This window comes from Penicillium cataractarum, assembly GCF_028827025.1.
Source record: "Penicillium cataractarum strain IBT 29864 chromosome Unknown utg000002l, whole genome shotgun sequence".
Lineage (NCBI taxonomy): Eukaryota > Fungi > Ascomycota > Eurotiomycetes > Eurotiales > Aspergillaceae > Penicillium > Penicillium cataractarum.
The window spans coordinates 4822643-4841903 of record NW_026622738.1 but is presented as its reverse complement, the minus strand read 5'-3'; the positions used below and the strand labels follow the sequence as shown (position 1 = coordinate 4841903).

At 50.8% G+C, this 19261-nt stretch overlaps 6 protein-coding genes across 6 annotated transcripts; 3 read left to right on the top strand and 3 right to left on the bottom strand.

Moving 5' to 3' along the window:
• Positions 1-22: 22 nt before the first annotated feature.
• Positions 23-1729, top strand: N7496_003779 (2OG-Fe(II) oxygenase; the record flags this gene model as incomplete). Its single annotated transcript, XM_056696710.1, has 4 exons — positions 23-538; positions 600-981; positions 1037-1332; positions 1517-1729. 4 exons carry the CDS (start codon positions 23-25, stop codon positions 1727-1729), a joined length of 1407 nt encoding a protein of 468 aa, XP_056558922.1.
• Positions 1730-2291: 562 nt separating this feature from the next.
• On the top strand, positions 2292-4172 carry N7496_003778 (2OG-Fe(II) oxygenase; the record flags this gene model as incomplete). The annotated part of the gene is made up of 4 exons (XM_056696709.1): positions 2292-2861; positions 2922-3303; positions 3357-3766; positions 3960-4172. 4 exons carry the CDS (start codon positions 2292-2294, stop codon positions 4170-4172), a joined length of 1575 nt encoding a protein of 524 aa, XP_056558921.1.
• Positions 4173-4501: 329 nt separating this feature from the next.
• N7496_003777 (Lactose permease) lies at positions 4502-6308 on the bottom strand (the record flags this gene model as incomplete). Its single annotated transcript, XM_056696708.1, has 4 exons — positions 4502-5313; positions 5372-5884; positions 5960-6081; positions 6136-6308. The coding sequence occupies 4 exons, from the start codon at positions 6306-6308 to the stop codon at positions 4502-4504; spliced, it is 1620 nt and encodes a 539-aa protein (XP_056558920.1).
• Positions 6309-8713: 2405 nt separating this feature from the next.
• Positions 8714-10155, bottom strand: N7496_003776 (MmgE/PrpD family protein; the record flags this gene model as incomplete). Its single annotated transcript, XM_056696707.1, has 2 exons — positions 8714-9614; positions 9698-10155. 2 exons carry the CDS (start codon positions 10153-10155, stop codon positions 8714-8716), a joined length of 1359 nt encoding a protein of 452 aa, XP_056558919.1.
• A 531-nt stretch (positions 10156-10686) lies between these two features.
• On the bottom strand, positions 10687-11558 carry N7496_003775 (uncharacterized protein; the record flags this gene model as incomplete). Its single annotated transcript, XM_056696706.1, has 3 exons — positions 10687-11186; positions 11306-11432; positions 11493-11558. The coding sequence occupies 3 exons, from the start codon at positions 11556-11558 to the stop codon at positions 10687-10689; spliced, it is 693 nt and encodes a 230-aa protein (XP_056558918.1).
• A 1671-nt stretch (positions 11559-13229) lies between these two features.
• Positions 13230-18355, top strand: N7496_003774 (uncharacterized protein; the record flags this gene model as incomplete). The annotated part of the gene is made up of 2 exons (XM_056696705.1): positions 13230-13294; positions 13405-18355. 2 exons carry the CDS (start codon positions 13230-13232, stop codon positions 18353-18355), a joined length of 5016 nt encoding a protein of 1671 aa, XP_056558917.1.
• Positions 18356-19261: the final 906 nt, after the last annotated feature.

Sequence of the window (19261 nt, the reverse complement as noted above, 5' to 3'; positions counted from 1 at the left end):
CAGTTACAGACAACCAATCACGATGGGTAAGAAAAAGGGATCAAGTTCACCCTTGTCGAGGATTGCATTCAAAGCATTCTGCGATCAACTGAACCAAGCAGTCAGAAGCCAGAATGCCTCTGCGTCATTTGCCTGTGGAGGCACCATCCCCATCAAAGGCACCGAAGCAGCTAAGCTAACAAGCGGCACTGAAAAGGCCACAAAAGGCAAACCGGGTTCGGCATCCTCCCCTGTGAACATTTTCTGGGACTGCAAGGATGGTTCGCGAGGTGGAAAGCTTACGCTTCCACTTGATGGTTCTAAGGATGATTCTAATGCCAAGCTTTGTGGATTTGTTGCTGATTGTGAGCCTGCCGGGTTTGGTAGAGGCCAAGAGGCCGTTATGGATCCCACTTATCGCAAGGCTGGGAAGCTTGATACTGATCATTTTATGACGAGCTTTCATCCTGCAGATTTTGGGATTATTGGGAACGTTGAGCAAGTCCTTTGTACTAATTGGAGTTGCCGGCGGATTAGACTGGAACTCTACAAGCTTAACGTCTGTTATTCTACCGCCATATTTACTCCTATTGATGATTGTTTCTAACCATGATGTCTAGGTGTACTCTGGTCCTTCTGGTCTCTTCCAGAGCCATGTTGATACTCCACGGTCCAAATGCCAGATTGGGTCTCTGGTTGTGTGTCTGCCCTCGCCTTTCAAAGGAGGTAACTTGATCGTTCGACACGAGGGTAGAGAGATCGATTTTGACTGGGAGCAACGAAGTGCAGATACGATTCAATGGGCCGCTTTCTACAGCGACTGCGAGCACGAGATTAAGACAATAACTGAGGGCGAGCGTATTACGGTGACGTATAATCTTTATGTCACAGATGAACCGATGAACACTCTCCCTCCATCTGGACCAATTTTCGATCCGAAGACGTTGCCCTTATATCAAGACTTCAAGAATGTTTTGCAGATTCCCGGGTTCCTGAAGACAGGTAAATTACACCAAACATCAACTTGGTAAATGTGACGCTTCTAAGTGATATATAGGCGGGACCCTGGGCTCATTCTGCACTCATGCTTATCCGCATACCGCAGACGACGCGTATACCTTACTTCCGAGGGGTCTGAAAGGAGCAGACTTAGTGCTGTATTCTGTTTTGAAAGCGTTTGGGATCAAAGTCAAAGTCCTACCTGTTATTATTCAAAAAGATTTCAGCCCCAACAACTCCGACTCTGACGATGAATACTATGAATATGCAAGACTAGATGGAAAGGTGTATATAGGGTCTTACTTGACGCCTCGCTTTTCAGCCAATAATTTCGAGGACGATCCATTGTCGAAGGTGAGTTTATTTGAACATTTTTGTTCAAATTCCATGACCTTCAATGCCAGGCTGAAACATGGAGGTGCTGGCCAACTCTCTACTCCCTCTTCTATTCCACTGGAGATCCATCTAAATTATCCTTATGTCATCCAAGAGCGCTCGATTTTGGATAAGCATTGAATTCTGACCTTTTCGGCTTCAGGTCCTCGACGAGTATTGGCCGGAGCAAACGTTTGAAAAGCCTATCACATGGATTACGCATCCAAGCCCTTGCACTTCACAGGAGGCAATGTCTTATCTGGCTTACGGAAATGAACCTAGTGTGCACGAAGTCTATTCGTACGCTGCTATTGTAGCAATCATACCCCCATGGACGGAACGTCAGGAAATTGTTCAACAGGCTCGGAATAATTGATTGCCGAAGGAGGATTGAGGGGTTGGTTGGTTGCTTCTTTGCTTAAGTTTCGCTTCGAGCAATGAGGATTTTATGTCCTACGGAGACTGGTGGCGTCTATTCGAGAAACATAGATGTCATCGCTATTTGCTATTAGCCAGAATACAGGGGTTGATTGAGAACAATGTGTGCAAGGATGCCTTTCAAGCAGAGACAAACGGATGGTAACTTGTAATTGAAAACCGGACTGGTAATGGTAGGCCGGATTTGAACTTTACTCAGGTACTCTGTAGAGTTGAGGCTCTTTTAGATTTGGTGGGACCCTTTGAGTTTGTACCAGTGCTCCGTCCTGCCTTAGGCACCAGTGCATTTCTCGTATTCAGCAGCTCCCAAGTCTGGGAGCTAAGTTCCTGTCACAATGCAGAATCTCTTCTTCGTTTGTTTTTTTTTCCGTTGAGCTTGCCTCTTTCTCTCCACTCTCTGCTACGTGAAAATTCCTTCCCACTGTTCTCTCTCTCATCTCCACAACGCAATCCCCTTCAACCTATCTTCTTGTGTACCTTTCAGTGCATCTCTGATCAACATGGATGAACAAAAATGTCCCAGAACTCCCATGTCCAGCTTGTCGAGGATTGCATTCAAAACAGTCTGCAGTCAACTCGAGAAGTCGCTCAGCAATGAGAAGGCTTCCGCTTCATTTGCCTGCGGGGGCACGATCCCAGTTAAATGCACTCACGCTGCAAACCTACGCTCGAGCACCGCCGAAGAAGTCCCAGAAACTGGTGAAAGGCTCAAGTCCTCCGGGCCTGTCAACATTTTCTGGGAGCTCAATGATGCTTCGACTGCACGAAAACTCACCCTTCCACTTAGCACCTCTGTAGAGACCAACGACTCTTCCAGTTCCATGACTAGACTTGGTCAACTGGTCGCTGACTGTGAGCCTGCTCCTTTTGGTAGAAACCAAGAAACTGTCCTGGATACACAGTATCGCAAGGCCGGGAAGCTCGAAACCCATCAATTTGCGACTACCTTCCATCCGGCAGACTTTGGCATCATTGAACGCGTTGAGCAAGTTCTGCTCCCTTCGCTGCAGAAGCTTATGCAACAATTCCTGGAGATTCGCCGACTAGAAGTGGAACTCTACAAGTTGAATGTTAGTTAATATCTTGTTATCGATTGTGACGTTAACTAATCTTTTATACCTGGTCAATAGGTCTATTCGGGTCCTTCCGGTCTCTTTAAGAGCCACGTTGATACTCCGCGCTCGAAAAACCAGATTGGATCCCTGGTTGTGTGCCTGCCTTCCCCCTTTAAGGGCGGAAGTTTGATTGTGCGCCATGGGGGCAGGGAAGTCAAATTTGGCTGGGAGCACCAAAGTGCCGATACAATCCAATGGGCCGCTTTCTATAGTGACTGTGAGCATGAGATCACGATGGTCAACCAGGGTGAACGAATCACTCTGACCTACAATCTCTACGCGGTCACTGAGCTGCTCGACAAGGCGGACCGGGTTAGTGCAATCATCGACCCAAAGTCCTTCCCGCTATACAGGGACTTTAAAAATCTCCTCGAAATGCCAGGATTCATGAAGACAGGTACGACTCTGCACGGATGATTATAATGAGCAAAATGTCACTAACCGATATAGGTGGGGTCCTTGGAGCATTCTGCTCCCATGCTTATCCCCATGCGACATCCGACGCATCTATTTTGCTTCCACGTGGTCTCAAGGGCGCAGATTTGGTCTTTTATTCTGCATTGCATGCCTTGGGGGTCGAGGTCGATGTTCTGCCCGTCATGCTCGGACACGGGTATAAGAATACCAAGGACGACTGGTGGGATTCCGACGAGGGCAAAGAACCCGACCATGACACCAACTCCGACGATGATGATGAAGACGGCGATAATGGTAGGAAAAAAAGAAGACGCAAAAACAAGAAAAACCAAGACAGCAATGGTCCCCTCGAGTATTTGGACCCCGGTAAAAAGGTGCGGGTAGGAAAGTGCTTGAACTCTTATGTGGCTGCCGAAATGTATGAAGAAGAGCCATTTTCTGAGGTGAGTCCATCTTGTCCCGTTCATTCCATATATACACATAAAATGCTTGTGCATATGAACATATGGAGAGGCTTCTTCCATACTTACTCCACTTTCCTATCTCTATTCCACTACTCACCAACCTTGTCTTTCACTTACATTTGAAATTACCTTTCGTCGGCCAAAGGGATGCAGAACTAATGTTACGTGCTAGATTCTGAACGAGAACTGGCCAACACGATGCTACGAAAAGCCTATTACATGGGTTACAGCTCCACGGCCTGAGAACATTCGCGCGGCGATGACTTACATGGCTTATGGGAATGAAGCTTCCCAGGCCGAAGTCTACTCTTATGCTGCGATCATCGCTGTCATTCCCCCGTGGACAGAACGTCAGAAACTGTTAGCAAAGCTCGAGGAGAAGTGAGATCGGCTCTTGGAGACTGCCTGGGGAACGATAAATACCATGGGTTCTTCCTTAAGAAAGGAACTTTTTGCTTGCCCCGGCTTTTGCCGATGATGTTGTTTTAAACGATAGTGTGTCCATACGTCATGAAAAGAATGTTACGGATATTTTTGTAATTTCTTGGTAAGGGTCATCATTTTCGTAATTTCTTTGCAGAAAGTCCCGCATCCTGACATATTAATCCAGCAAGCTAGCTTTGCTAGGAAAGGGGTTTAACGTCAACTCGAGACTGCCACGGCTAAAATGACAATAAAAAAATATTCAACATCAAAAGGACAGCAAGCACCACCTTACGCCTCCAGTCCAACAACGGCACCCGACTCATCAATCTCGACCTTGGTCCTCTTCATACTGGCATTCCGAGGATTCGGTGCCTCGAAGATTTCTTTCAGCTCCTCTAGGGTCTTGCCCGCAGTTTCGACAAAGCAATAATAGATAACAACCATCTCAACGACGATCCAAGCAATATAGACAAGGTACAACTTCCATCCAATTTTCTCGATACCGACGGAGATACCGTAAGTGTTGACGACCATGGCAACATTTAGGAACAAGAAGTTGAGACCGGATCCCTTGGCACGAGTGCGATTCTCAAGACACTCGACGGCGTATAGAGTTTGCAGAGGAGTAAATCCCCATGCGAAGATAATACCGAAGAGGTAAATAGAGACGATCACGCCGTAGCTGAGAGAGGGGTGATACTCGCTCTGCGCAGTGAATGCAGTAAGCATGATGTAGGCTGCTAATCCTCCAGCAAGGCCACCCAAGAGCATAGTTCGTCGGCCTAGTTTGTCCAGGAGGGTGGCACCGTAGATAGCGCCTAACATGCTGAAGATGGGGTTGATGGCGTTGATGAGCAGCTGCTTGTCCGAGCTGGTGATACCAGCCTGGATGATCATCTGCGGCATAAAATAGCTTACTACGTTGTTGCCTGACCATTGTCCGAAGAAAGACATCGCAATCACCATGAACAAGCGGTATCGTGCAGCGCGTGTGTTTCCCAGCTCGCGGAAGTCCCACCAAGGGTTCTCGTCCCGTGTGGCGCTGAGCTGTTCCACAATTTCATGGTACTGGAGTTGGACAACAGGATGGTGACGATCGCCTATTAAACCGAATTAGAAATGATCTTATCTCAGAGATTGAAAAGACTGGGAACTCACCATCGCCATGGTACTTGGCCAAAATATCCAATGCTTCTTCCCGCCGATCCTGGGCGATAAGCCAACGAGGAGACTCCGGGAAAAACATAATCAAAACCAAGACAACACCAGGCAAACCAGCCTGCACGAGAGTAGGAACTCTCCAGGCCCATGAATTCTTCAAATGCAGATTACTTCCGTAGGTTGTCCATCCAGCAAGAATGTTGCCCAACCACCAAAAGTTATTATACATACCGGCCATCGTGCCACGGTATGCCGGGTGAGCGAGCTCGACAGTATACGCCGGTCCCGCGGCAGAAGCGAGTGCGGCACCGAGACCGAGGAGGAAGCGGCCTCCCATAAACATTCCCATAGTCTTTGCGGGTGTTTGAATGGCGGTTCCGATCCAGACGATGAGACATCCGACGAAGATGCAGACTTTACGGCCGTAGCCGTCAGCTAGGAGGCCGCAGAAGGGGAAAGCGGCGATTTGACCTAGGTTATAGATGATGAAAATCACGCCGGTTGATGAGCCTATAGTGGATTAGACCGTAAGTGGCTGGCCAGACACGGAGAGAGAAAAAAGGTATTGAAAATGTGATCAATTACCTGCTCCGGAGAGCCCGAATGACTCTTGGTATGGCTTCATCGCGTTGATAGAACTCATCAACGATGAGTCGAATCCGTTCATCGTGGAAATCAAATAACCAATGCCCATGATCATGTACAGTCTGCAATTCGATTAAAAACCTGGACTTTGGATTCGAGGCGAAGGGATAGCTCACTTGATCATATTCTTTGACAGCAGCTTCGGGGGTTGAGCTGCAACGGCCGCAGAAAGAGCTACAGACGCAGTATTGATCTCTTTCACTGCGCCTTGCGGCTCCTTGTTCAGAGTGACATGGCCAACCGTGTTCTCCTGGTGCTCGGCGGCACCACATTCAGATTTGGGCGCCATGTTTGGCACAGCCTCGACAGGAGATTAGGCTCGATTCTCTCTTTTTCAAATGAAAGACACGAAACGACTTTCTGAGGTGACCATTGAGCCCCTTATTAAATGTGCGGGTATTAGAGAGCGAGGGATTCTCGGGCCGTACTTATATTCCCAGCCTCATGAAGAATGCCGATACTCCCCCTGGTACTGTATCATACGGACAGTTTACCCCAGATTCCCTTCTCCACATCAAACATTTGCACATGCTTCTTGTAAGAGCCAAAGCGGGGCTAGGATCCATCATCCTTGGGCCTATAAACGGGGCTCTTTCCATTCAACCAATTACTCGCCCGCTCCTCTTCTAGCAGAGTTTCCACTTAAGAGCGATGGTTGTACTGAGAATATGGTGGCGCGGATATTCAGCCTGATCTGGCAGAGGCTGCTGGAACATGCAGCGAGCTTATCCAGAACTATACCAAATGTCCAGATCGTAGGGTTGAGCCATGCCGAATCTGTCATGATATCCGTTGTAGTACACCTTCCAAAGCCGTGTTGTGCCCCGCAATAGGCCCGAGGATGTGAGAAAATCCCCTGTAAGGAAGGTCACACGTTGTCATGAGCGATCAAAGTTAGTCGAGTTGGCTCGAATAAGGTTCCTCTTGAGGCCTTTGGCGCCTCCCAATTGGCACCACAACTGCGTCTGACATCTGACGAGACTGGCCTGATCCTTCGGTGAGATGTTCGTGGAGCTCGGCTAATACAGGCAATAGCGTCTTGCACAGGCTATTTGCCGATTCCAAAGACTTATATCCTCACCTTCTACCTACACCCCTTGAATCGCACATCTCGATCAATACCTTGGAGATCTGGATATTGTTCAGCCATCCTTACGCCTGCCATGCGCCACCATCAGGGTCTCAATCATAAACTCGAGCACAAACTGGGCAGCCCACAATTAAGGCCTCAGTGGCGATGGGAGGCGGGTTGGTGGTGGAACTTAATTCCCGGCAGATACGCCGTAGACCGAACCGTCTTCTCGTTAGCGCCTTGGCTTTGTTAAGCCTTGCATAGCATCCCCGGCACGAGGCTCGATGTTTTTGGCGACAGCGCCACTGCGCGTCAAAGCACATTTATAAAAGCTGACATATCACCATATCGAAAAAGTCGACTGAGATCAATAGAAAGGACATGACAAGACTCGGTTGTCCTGAGAGATTTTGAGGGGTTTCAGAGCTTGGGCTTGCGGAGGTACAGCTCCGTCGTGGCGAAACTTCGGGGAATTGCACTTATCTGTAGTCCAAAATGCGGAGAAAGGATTACAGTAGCTTGGTATGTCTCCCTTGGCTACGTACCTCGGTTTTGCCAAGTGGGATGTTTCGTGGCAGATTCGTGGTTTCCCACTACTAGTGTGAACGCCTCTTTTCACATAGAAACTGGCAGGTACCTTATGTAGGGCCCTGTCCCCACTGACGGAAATCGACACTAAAAGTGCAACTTCCAAATAGGCCCTGATCGTCAAACTTGCGCGGGGGATTACCACATCTTACATCGCCTCAACGGGCGTAGAAATACCAACCAGACATCTATCCAACGTTCCTCGGAGATGCGTGCCTTTATATCGCCGTCCTTCATTTACATCGACCGACCCGGTCGATGGCAAGCGGGAATACCCTTCGGCCACTTCTACTATCGGCCCGGTCGAGGCAAACTTAGCTGTACATCGTCAGAGTTACTGAAGGACCCCCGAGGCTCGGTCTGCTGTGATCCATGTATGGATGTTTATACCCGTTCGCTAGTCATGTGGTGCCGCTTTGACCTATGCTCTTGATATCAGTCGAGTCAGATGAAGCAGGCGAAGTGGTAGATGCAAACTAGACAGGGGATGGTCGGCTATTTTGGCGAGTTATTCTGACCTGCTTGATGCACATGCAATCGATGGACCTTTACAGCTGGTCTAGATTAGATAATACTGCACAATCTAGTGGGGCTTTTGGGGCATGTCTGTTAGGTAAATGCCAAATACCCCCACTTTCCGAGTTTGATACCTCTCCCCTTGTAGCTAGATTTGGCCAAAGCTCTCGTATGTTATGCAGATGGTGAACTCTCCCTGGATCCCTTGAACAGCTTCAACTGGAACGAGGATTGCAATACGTATGTTTTCGCCTTCATGGAGGCTGTTAGGTAAATCAAAGACGCTATGGCCCATCCCTTTGAGACCTTTCATAGGCCCTAATTTACCACCGTATTTCTCGCAATAACAGTCGACTATATGGTCGGTTTTAATCTGGCGCTGCTATTATTAAGTAGTAGTGAAAAGGATTTTGTAGTTTGTTTGTAGACATATCCCAATTCTCTTCTGTAGTTCCTTCTCAAGGTATATGCCGTAACTTCTTTACCTCGCTTGCTATCAGTCTCTAGCTTCTCCTCAACTATAGAACATCCTTAATGCAACGCACATCAACCAGTTTCTCCAACCCCCAACACCACTGACTCGCCTTCTCTGCCCTCTCCTGGCCCAACACCGGCAAACACTGATCCAAAAACTTCTCCGTCAACTGCTCATCCGTCATAGGCCGCTCCAAACTACCCAGCGCATGCTCAACATACACAGTCTTCAGACTCCAATCCCTGCCATCCACTCGTGCCTCGATAAAACACTCATCCGCCCTCGATTCTGGATCAACCTTAACCTCAATCTTCTTCCTCACAGCCACAACCCTCGGGTCAACCACAACATCGTCCTCGTACTGCGCCGGCGTAGCCCTCCCAAACAGCAACCCAACCGCACCACCATGATAAACACTAAACTTCCCCTCCAACCCATCCCTCGGCTCCGTCTTACCCGTTAACTCGACAACAAGCGGATGCACCTCCACCCTCACACCTGCAACCCTCTCAACGTCAATCCCCTCCTTCACCAACATCTCCCGCAACCGTATACACCCATCAATAACAGGATGAACCACAATACCACACGGAAACGGCTTAAACGCATTCCGCGCAATCTCCCACCTCCCTTCCACCCCCAGCGAGCCAATCTGCTCATCTAGTCGGTGGGAGGTACTAACAACATTCGCCCAGCCGCGCTTCGCTTCCAGCGCGGTGGTGGAACTGGTGAAGTCCTCTGCGGCGAGGAGAGTAGCTAGCAGGCCGTTTTGGGCGGCCCGGCCTGGGTGGAAGGATTTCGTGTGCGAGCCGAACATTTCGCGGAGGCCGGTTACTTGGGTTGCGGCTAGGCCGATGGCGTGGGCTGTTTGGGTGGGTGGGAGATTGAGGATTTTGCTCGTTGCGATTGCGGCGCCGATGGAGCCGGTTGTGCTTGTTATGTGCCTGGTTGAGTATGTTAGAGCAAATGGATATATAGATAGGTGTATGGGTGTTTGTATGGAAGTACTGGAGAGTTAGGTACTTACCATCCAACATCATAATGGTCCGGCCAAACAGCTAATCCAATCTTGCACTCTGCCTCAACACCCGCAACGAGCGCCGTGATGAACTCCTCCCCGGAAACGGGTCTGTCCAATGTCTCGACGATTGCTAGTAATGCGGACGCCACGGGCCCAGTCGGGTGAATAATCGTGTCGAGATGTGTATCATCGTAATCATGTACATGCGACGCAATGCCGTTCAACAGCGCCGCATGCATGGCGTCTACATCGACGCCCCCATCAGAACCTAATAATCTTGATGTGGCAGGCCCTGAGAAGCGTGCTAGGGTCTTGCGAGCGATTGTCGTTGCGGGGTGGGCGCTGCCTCCTACCGTGCAACCGGCCCAGTTGTAGAAACTCCGGATGGCGGCGTGGATTACTTCTTGTGGGAGGGAGGTGTATGTTAGGGAGACTGTCCGGTCTGCCAAGGCTTGGGTGGCCATTTTGGAGGGGTGATTTGGTTTTTTGGATTGGTCTTGGTGGTGTTAGTGTCTGGGGGTTATGGTGATGGTAGGGTGTTTGGCGAGGCTCCGATGTAGGAGGTTGCATAGTTCGGAGTTAAGAGCGAGTGGGGGGTGTGGGTAAAAGGTGAAACTCGGACTTCCTGGTGAGGGGAATACTGGTGGTCTGTATGAGGGGTTTAGGTAGAACGATCTCCTGCATTTCTGGTCCTAGGTATGAAAAAGTAGGATATATTGGCCTGATAGCAAGAGAAGCAAGATATAAGATATGCCACTGAACACCTCATATCCGTTGAAAAAAAGAAGCACCAAGAGAAAACGAACCTAAACATGCTAAGATAAAAAATGAACAACATAAGAGAAAATGCCCCAAACCATGCCGATGCGCGCCGCAGAAATGCTATGCTATGCTAAGAAGAAAAAAAGATACTCTGAGTTCACGAGAGATACGTCACCCCCGAGAAAAATGGCGGCTGCCGACAGCATGGTTAGTGATTTACGCTCACCTGAGCGCTAATCCTCATCCATCTGCTGCATCTCATCATCATCGTCCTCGTCCTCCTCACTGCCAGAGAACTGGTCCATGTCGAGATCCTCGTCGGAGTCACTACCCCCAAACACATCGCTATCGACGTCCGAATCAGCCCAGAAATCCGGCTCCTCCTTCTCGACCTCTGGGATGGTCGTCACCGTCTCATTGACCGGCATCACGAAGCCTGGAGGCATATTTTCCTTGGATGCCTCGACCTGGGCCTTCACGATGGACCGGTACTGAGTGGGATTGGTGCGGAACATCACGGCTGCGTCGACGTTGGCGGGGGAGGAGCATTCGGCGTCGTCGAGTAGCGAGAGGATGGAGATGAGGACGGACTCGACGCGCTGAGCGGGGGACCAGCGCTCTGCGGCGGATTCACCGGACATTTCATCTTCGCCTGGGGGGTGGAGTATGGATATGCAGAGACGGCCGTCGGCATAGATGTTTGGGTGGTAGAGAGGCTGCAGGAAACGGAATTCTGGGGGTCGAGATTAAGTCAGTGAGAGAACGATAGGGGAAGAAAGTGAAGTGACAAGTCGGTGAGTCGGGGTCAGGAGAAAGTGGAGTTGTGATCGTAGCAAATATGGTGGTGCGTACCTGGAGGTGCGTAGGGGTAGTTCTTCGGAAAGGTCATTCGAGCCTTGAAATAGCCGCCGTAGTAGACCGAATCTTCGTTGAGCACAATCAGGGCAACGTCCCACCTAAAGATGTCGTCCTTGTGTAGCTGTCGCAGTGGTCACATATTAGCGATCTGATCTCCTCCTTTGGGCACGGTATGACCTACCTCGATGTTCACCCATTTCTCACGCGACAGGGTGCGGAACTCGTTCATGAGAATCCGCTCGGCCATTTTTGGATGAAGGGCTGGCTAGGGAGATGGAATGACGGCAAGTCGAGTGACTGGTTCGATCAGTGCGTATGCCGAGCAGTGGAATGAGTGCGAGGGGCCGGAGAAGTGACGGTAGAGAGTGAGGGTCAAGAGACGGGGCGGAGACGGGCAGCGGAGGTGGAGCGATGATGAAGTTGGGGGCGTGGAAAGTCAGCTCGTCGCCCGCGTGGCAATTCTTTCACGTGGCGAAGAAAACTGCGAAAATTTTCAATTTGGCTTATAAAGAAACTCCTTTAGCATTTCCGGAGTATATAAAGGAATTGACGATTAGGCTACGATGGTGTCAAAGGTTAGGCAGAATCAACCTAAAGGGATGATGGGATCCCATCGCCAGGCAAAGATCAGGCCCCGACCCCATTTTGCAGGAGTGTCGGCCATAGTCCAAGGCTGCCGATAAACAGTGGGGAACATGTTTAGCCGTTTGCTGATAAGAAGCGATCGGCAAACTACAACAGATAGAGTCCTTTGTCCGATTTCTGCAGGCTTCCGTGCCCGTAGGCTGACGAGAATGACGGGAGATGGGGCTTTATCTGATCTGGGAGGTCAATTAGTATTTCTAGATCAAAATCAATGGGATGAATGGTAAATAGTAGCTTTGGGACTCTGGTCATGGGAATCGATCTGGCGGGGTCCATAAAGGTACTAGCACGCTATTTGCAGAGTAGTACGCAATAGTAGAACACGGGATAGAATCTACAAAATAAATACCTCGAGGCCCCGACTCAACTGATACGAGTTTGAGGGGAAAACCCGGCGTCCCAAAGAGGAAAAATCGTTACTATAGGGTACTCCACTAGATAATAGGATTGTGTTAAGCAACCATGGGCGGTTCCATTGACCGAATTGGCCATTACGTATTGAAATTCTGCAGGAAGCAGTACTACAAGTATAGAATCAATTCCTATAACCCTAGTCACTAGTATAAACGACGTATAGCTTTAAGTGCAGACCCCAAACAAATCAAGTCAAACAATTGTTCCCATTAGAATCATCTTCATCATAATTAGCTAGTTTTCTTCTGGTTTCGGGAGGCCAATGACACCTCACTCCACTTGTGGTGGCTCGTTTCCAGAGTCCCAGTGACTAAAGTGACTAACCGGGCGGGTTGACCCTCTTCTGAAAATCCGCCGCTTTGGGGAGACCAGACCCAAGGCTAGAACCCATCCCGAACCTCCAAAACGCGAATCTTCACTCAACTCCAATCCTTGCTCTTCCCCCCCCTCGATTATATCTCACGCCTTGCCTCTCGTTTTTTTCTACTCTCACCTTCCCCGAGATTTCCACTTTTCGACTTCTGTCCTGCAGCTCTTCAGCAATTCTTATCCGCCTACGGTCCTACTCTCCCACTCCGACGGCCTCGCAACGGCCCTCGGCACGTAGTCTCCTCCTCGAAAACGCTGCACTTCCGGTTTCGCTCAGTTTTGCAATGCCAGTCGGGTCCTGCGTGCTCGTGAAGGATTGTCGCTAATCTGCAGGGGTGGAGGTTTTTCCCGACTTGAAATTTTTGTTCATATCCCGGTCGCATTGCCCGTATCCTTATCGCTGGCCGCCACGAGCTGTTGATCGATCTCTGTGACGTTGGTTGGGAGCTCCCCTCGTTGCTTACACCCTCCCCATTCCTCCCAGCAAATCATGCTCCCGCAATGCCAGGGCCCCGTTTGGGCCATCGACGACCTGTCGCATTGCTTCCAGCGCAAGTGAGTTCGACCTCTTTCTTTCCTGACCGCTGTGCAACCTGTCTGCCGACCGTTTGGCCTGCTTTGTCATACCCTGTCCTAGTTTGCTGATCGTCTAAATCTGATAACAGCGTCCTACAAGTCTCCCTGCCGCTGGCTGCATGCGCCTTATCCCTGCTAACAATCGTCCTCCACCTCACTTATCGCTATGCCACCGCTCGGAAAGGTGTCGCCTACAAGGTTCTTCCTAACGATGTCTCCGACGACGAAAATGTTCCCTCTGCCGCAGAAACCGAAACGGATCCTATGCTCCAACAGGCCGTGCAGAGCGAGCAAGTCGAACTCGAAGTTGACCGCCCGCGCGGTGAGATGGTCGTCGTCGCCCTTGAAATCGCTGCGCTCATCGGTCAGGTTGCGCTTTACTCAATCATTCTCACCACCAACGGCTGGGGCCGTCATGGAGCTCTTCCCGCGACAGCAGGTCTGATTTCGTGGGGCTATATACTTTTCCTGGTCTTGGTTCGACTACTTTTGTCCAGCATGGATCTATTCTCTGCCCCGAGGCTGTGGACGCATACGGCCGTTCTGTACGGTGCTCAGTGGCTCTTCAACGTCATGGTCTTCCGATCTGCGGTCATCCATCCCATTTCTAGACGCGCCTTGATTCTTAGCAGCATCGAGTTCGGCCTGAGCACCCTACTTTTGTTGATCTCTCTTACCACTCGCCGAGGTAACAAGCCCGTACTGGTGGAGCGTGAGGATGGATTGGAGCCCCCACGTCACCCGATGGCTAGTCTGCTGTCTCTTGCGACCTTCTCCTGGTTGGATCCGCTTGTGATGAAGGGATACCGTCAACCTCTCGAACTGGAGGACGTGTGGAACCTGACTCCCACCCAGAAGGCCGCTGCAGTTCTTACCGACTTTAGAAAACGGCAGATGAAGGGCTCTTTGGCCTGGAAGCTCATCCGCTTCTTTATTGGAACCATTTTGAAGCAGGGTGCCTGGACTATTTTCGCCAACCTCTTCGTTTTCGTGCCAAGTCTCCTGCTCAAGGCTATCCTTGAATACGTCGAAGATCCCCGTTCAACAACTCCCAATGCTGCTTGGCTCTACGCGATCCTCCTGTTCTTCTCCGCTATTATTCAAGGTGTTGCAGATGGCCAGGCCCTGTTCATCGGCCGCAAGATGGGTGTTCGGATTCGTGCCATCATTATTGGAGAAATCTATGCCAAAGCTCTTCGACGTAAGGCCGGTGCTGCTACGGATGCGGCGAAGAAGGCCCTGGAAGAGTCGAATGCCCCCAAGGACCTGAAGCCGAAGAAGAAGGGACTGCTTTCGTTTGGCCGAAAGAAGAAGTCCAGCACTAATGGAGATGAAGCTGAAGCTGAAGCCGGGACGGCCAAACCTGCCGGGTCAGATCTGGATGATACTGCCGGCCAGGCAAATGTTGGTACTATCATCAACTTGATGGCAATTGATTCTTTCAAGGTCAGTGAGGTTGGTGCCTATCTGCATTTCCTTTGGGCCAGTGTTCCAGTGCAAATCATTATGGCCGTCACCTTGCTTTACAAGATCATGGGTTTCAGCTCCTTTGCTGGTATTGCTTTGATGGCTTTGATGCTACCCGTCAACCTCTTCATCGCCCGGCAATTCAACAAGGTCCAGAATGCTATTCTCAAGGGCACTGATGCTCGTATTCACGCGACCAACGAAGTCCTTCAGAACATTCGTATCATCAAGTACTTTGCCTGGGAGCAACGGTTCCAGGACATTGTCAACGAGAAGCGCAAGGCAGAGCTCAAGTCCCTGCGTCGCCGCTACATTCTGTGGTCTTGCGCTGCGACGGTCTGGTACGGAACACCGATTCTGATCACTTTCCTGTCGTTCTTCCTATATACCGTCGTGGAGAAGAAGCAATTGACTCCCTCGATTGCTTTCCCTGCCTTGTCAATGTTCTCGCTTCTGCGTGTTCCCTTGGATCAACTGGCCGACATGGTGGCCCACGTTCAGGAGTCGAAGGTCTCTCTGGATCGTGTGGACCAGTATCTGAACGAGGAAGAGACCGGGAAATACGACCAGCTGCGTGACAGCAGCGCCGCGCATGGACCTTCTCAGATCGGACTCGAGCAGGCAACCCTGACATGGGGTACCACCAGTCCTCGCCCTCAAGCTGCTTCTTCCTCGGATAGTGGCGCTGATGCTTTCCGCCTCATCAATGTGAATGTCAATTTCCCCGTCGGCCGTTTGAGCATTATCGCCGGTCCTACGGGTTCTGGAAAGACCTCGTTGCTCATGGCTCTGCTTGGTGAGATGCGCCTCGTTGAGGGTCGTGTCCATCTTCCCGGAGGCACGGCTAACCGTGCTGAACTTCCCGTTGACCCCGAGACCGGTCTTATTGACAGTGTTGCATACTGTGCCCAGGAAGCTTGGCTAGTCAACGACACTGTCAAGGAGAACATCGTCTTTGCCTCTCCGTACGATGAGAAGCGCTACCGCGCTGTGCTCAAGGCTTGTGCCCTCGAACGCGATATTGAGATCCTGGATGCCGGTGACCAGACCCTTGTTGGAGAAAAGGGTATCAGTTTGTCCGGTGGCCAGAAGCAGCGTATCTCTCTGGCTCGTGCCGTCTATAGCAGTGCTCGCCACTTGTTACTGGACGACTGTCTGTCCGCTGTCGACTCCCATACGGCGAAGCACATCTTCCGTCAAGCGCTGACTGGCCCGCTTATGCTGAACCGCACATGTGTTCTGGTGACGCACAACGTTGCCCTGACCGTGCCTCAGGCTGATCACGTTGTCGTTCTCGAGAATGGAAAGGTTACTGCACAGGGCAAGCCCGACGACGTTGCATCCAGTGGCGCCCTCGGCGAAGAGTTCTTCAAGTCCCAACCTGCTTCCCGTGTTAACTCCCGTGGTCTTTCCCGCGCGCCTTCGCAGCATGAAGACGAAGCAGCGGATGAGAATTCCGCTGCGGCTAATGGAACCGCTAACGGTACTGCCAACAAGTCGCAAAAGGACAAGGACGAGAAGTCACGCCTGACAGAAGGCAAGGCTACTGGAAGCATCAAGTGGTCGACTGTCATCATGTACCTGCGGTCTATGGGTTCTTGGCACTACTGGGTCTTGGCTGTTTCGGTGTTCTGCATGCAACAGCTCGGCTCGGTCTCTACCAATATTTGGATTCGTCAATGGGCCAACTCGTATCACACGTCCAAGGTTAACGCCGATGGCGATGTCGGTAGCTACGCTGCCGCTGCTCACCTCAAGCCACCTACTTTCAACGTCGGCAGCGTCTCGAAGATGAGCACCTGGGGTCCACCTCAGCTCGGCTCGCGATCCTTTGGCCCAGTCACCGATGACGGACAAGTGAATGTGGGGTACTACCTGGGTGTCTATGCGCTCCTTGGTGTTTTGTACATTCTCATTTCCCTGTCTCGTGAGGCTGTTCTTTTCTGGGGCTCCCTGCACGCCTCCTGGAAGATCCATGACAATCTCCTCAGGGCTGTCATGCACGCCAAATTCCGTTTCTTCGACTCTACTCCGCTCGGCCAACTCATGAACCGTTTCTCCAAGGATGTCGAGTCGGTTGACCAGGAGGTTGCCCCCGTCGCTATCGGTATGCTTCACAGCCTGGCATCGGTCATCATGATTGTCATTCTGATCTCTGTCATCACGCCTGGCTTCTTGATTGCTGGTGTCTTTATTACTCTGGTGTACACCGCTCTCGGCGCCATCTACTTGAACTCTTCTCGTGATCTCAAGCGTCTGGAGTCTGTGCAGCGCAGCCCGTTGTACCAGCAATTTGGCGAGACCCTGAATGGTATTGTCACTATTCGTGCTTATGGCGATGGTCCCCGATTTATTGTCGATAACCACCGCCGTATCAACGCTTACAACCGACCCCACATCTACCTGTGGGCTAGCAACCGTTGGCTCGCCCTTCGTGTGGACTGGACTGGTGCTTTGGTGTCATTCTTCTCCGCTACCTTTGTATTGATCAATGTTGGCAAGATCGACGCCGGTGCTGCTGGTTTGTCTCTGACCTATGCCGTTACCTTTACCGAGAATGTCCTCTGGCTTGTTCGTCTCTACTCGGAGGTCCAGCAGAACATGAACTCGGTTGAGCGTGTTCGCGAGTATCTCGAGGTTGACCAGGAAGCTGCTGCCGTTATCCCCGAGTCTCGACCTGAGACCAACTGGCCCACCCAAGGTGCTGTTGAATTCAACGGCTATACCACTCGCTATCGTCCTGATCTGGAACCCGTGCTGAAGGAGGTATCCTTCTCCGTCAAGCCTGGTGAGAAGGTTGGTATTGTCGGTCGTACTGGTGCTGGCAAGAGTTCTCTTGCTCTGGCTCTTTTCCGCGGTTTGGAAGCCGAGAAGGGTCAGATCATCATCGACGGTGTCAACATCGGATCTATCGGTCTTCGGGATCTGCGTGAGGCTATCACCATTGTGCCACAAGATCCCACTTTGTTCACGGGTACTATTCGCAGCAATCTCGATCCCTTCGGGCTGTTCAGCGATGAGGAGATTTTCACAGCCCTCCGTCGTGTGCATCTGATTGGCTCCGGTACCTCTGGCACCGCAACCCCGATGACCTCAAGCACGGCTGTCGAACCCAACGGTATGAACGGTAGTACCGCCTCCATCGTCGACAACAAGAACGTCTTCCACAACTTGGACAGTCTTGTCTCCGAATCCGGCTCCAACCTGTCCCAGGGTCAACGACAGCTCCTGTGCCTGGCACGCGCTCTTCTCAAGAAACCTCGCGTCTTGATGATGGACGAAGCCACCGCCTCAATCGACTACGCCACCGACGCTAAGATCCAAGAGACTCTGCGGGAACTGCACGACAGCACGATCATCACCATCGCGCATCGCTTGCAAACCATCATCGACTACGACAAGGTCCTAGTCCTCGACCACGGCCGCGTCATCGAGTTCGATCACCCCTGGACCCTGATCAACAAGGAAGACGGCCTGTTCCGCGGTATGTGTGATAACAGCGGCAACATGGACGTTCTACTAGACGGCGCTAAGCGCGCCTGGTCTCAAAAGCGACTCGTGGATGATTCTTGAACACAATTCCATCCATGCCCTACTTTCCTACAATAACCCTCTCGGTACATATTTATCATTATTCTCGATTTTTCCCTCTTGTGCATGCTCCCGTCCCTCATCCTCCTCGCTCTTTTTCCGAGGAGTCCTGCAAAAAAGAGTTTCGTATAATTTTCCTACTTCCTCTTTCCTTTTTTTTCCTTTTTTTCTGTCCTTGTCTGTCTGGGCGGCATCCGTGTACTATTCATTGTTATCTAGCCATTCTTATGGTTTGCGGCGTCGTGGGTATGCATTTCCCCTGCGAATCCGTTCATCACTGTCCGCATTTTTTGACTTCCTTTCTCCATTGTCTGTCTGTTTCTCGTCGCCGTATTTATGGGATGCCATGCCCTCGGTCGTCTAGTCCTGGTCATCTGGCTAGGATGTGCTGGCAGGGTATACAATTGGCATGGGAGGTGTCTCTAACGTGGATAGAAAATGGAAAGTTATTGGTTGTCATATTTTGCTTATCTCCGTGCGTAAACGGCAGACATTTTACACCCCGTCGGGTCGATTAGCAAGCGGCAGCAGCTTGAATTAATGAGGCGTTATATGCAACAGGTAGACAAGTACACAAGCAAAGTCTAAGCCAAGCTTCATGGAAGGGCGTCAATAGGAGAGGCATTGGCGTGGGCTTGCTGGTACAAGTGGTGGGCTCAAACACCGAACAACGCACCGTTCCATTTTTACAACATAGTCTTGACGATAGGATGATTCAGCACCTGCTTCTCTCTGATCTTTCCCAAAATTGTCCTGAAACTCATCAACTAACCCTTGGTGGGTCTATATATCCAGAAGCATGCTGTAAATTAAGCGCCGTGGGACAGCCCCGGTGGCTATGCTCAGGATGCGTTGAATCGGTTTCATAATTTATACCCGGAGATTACC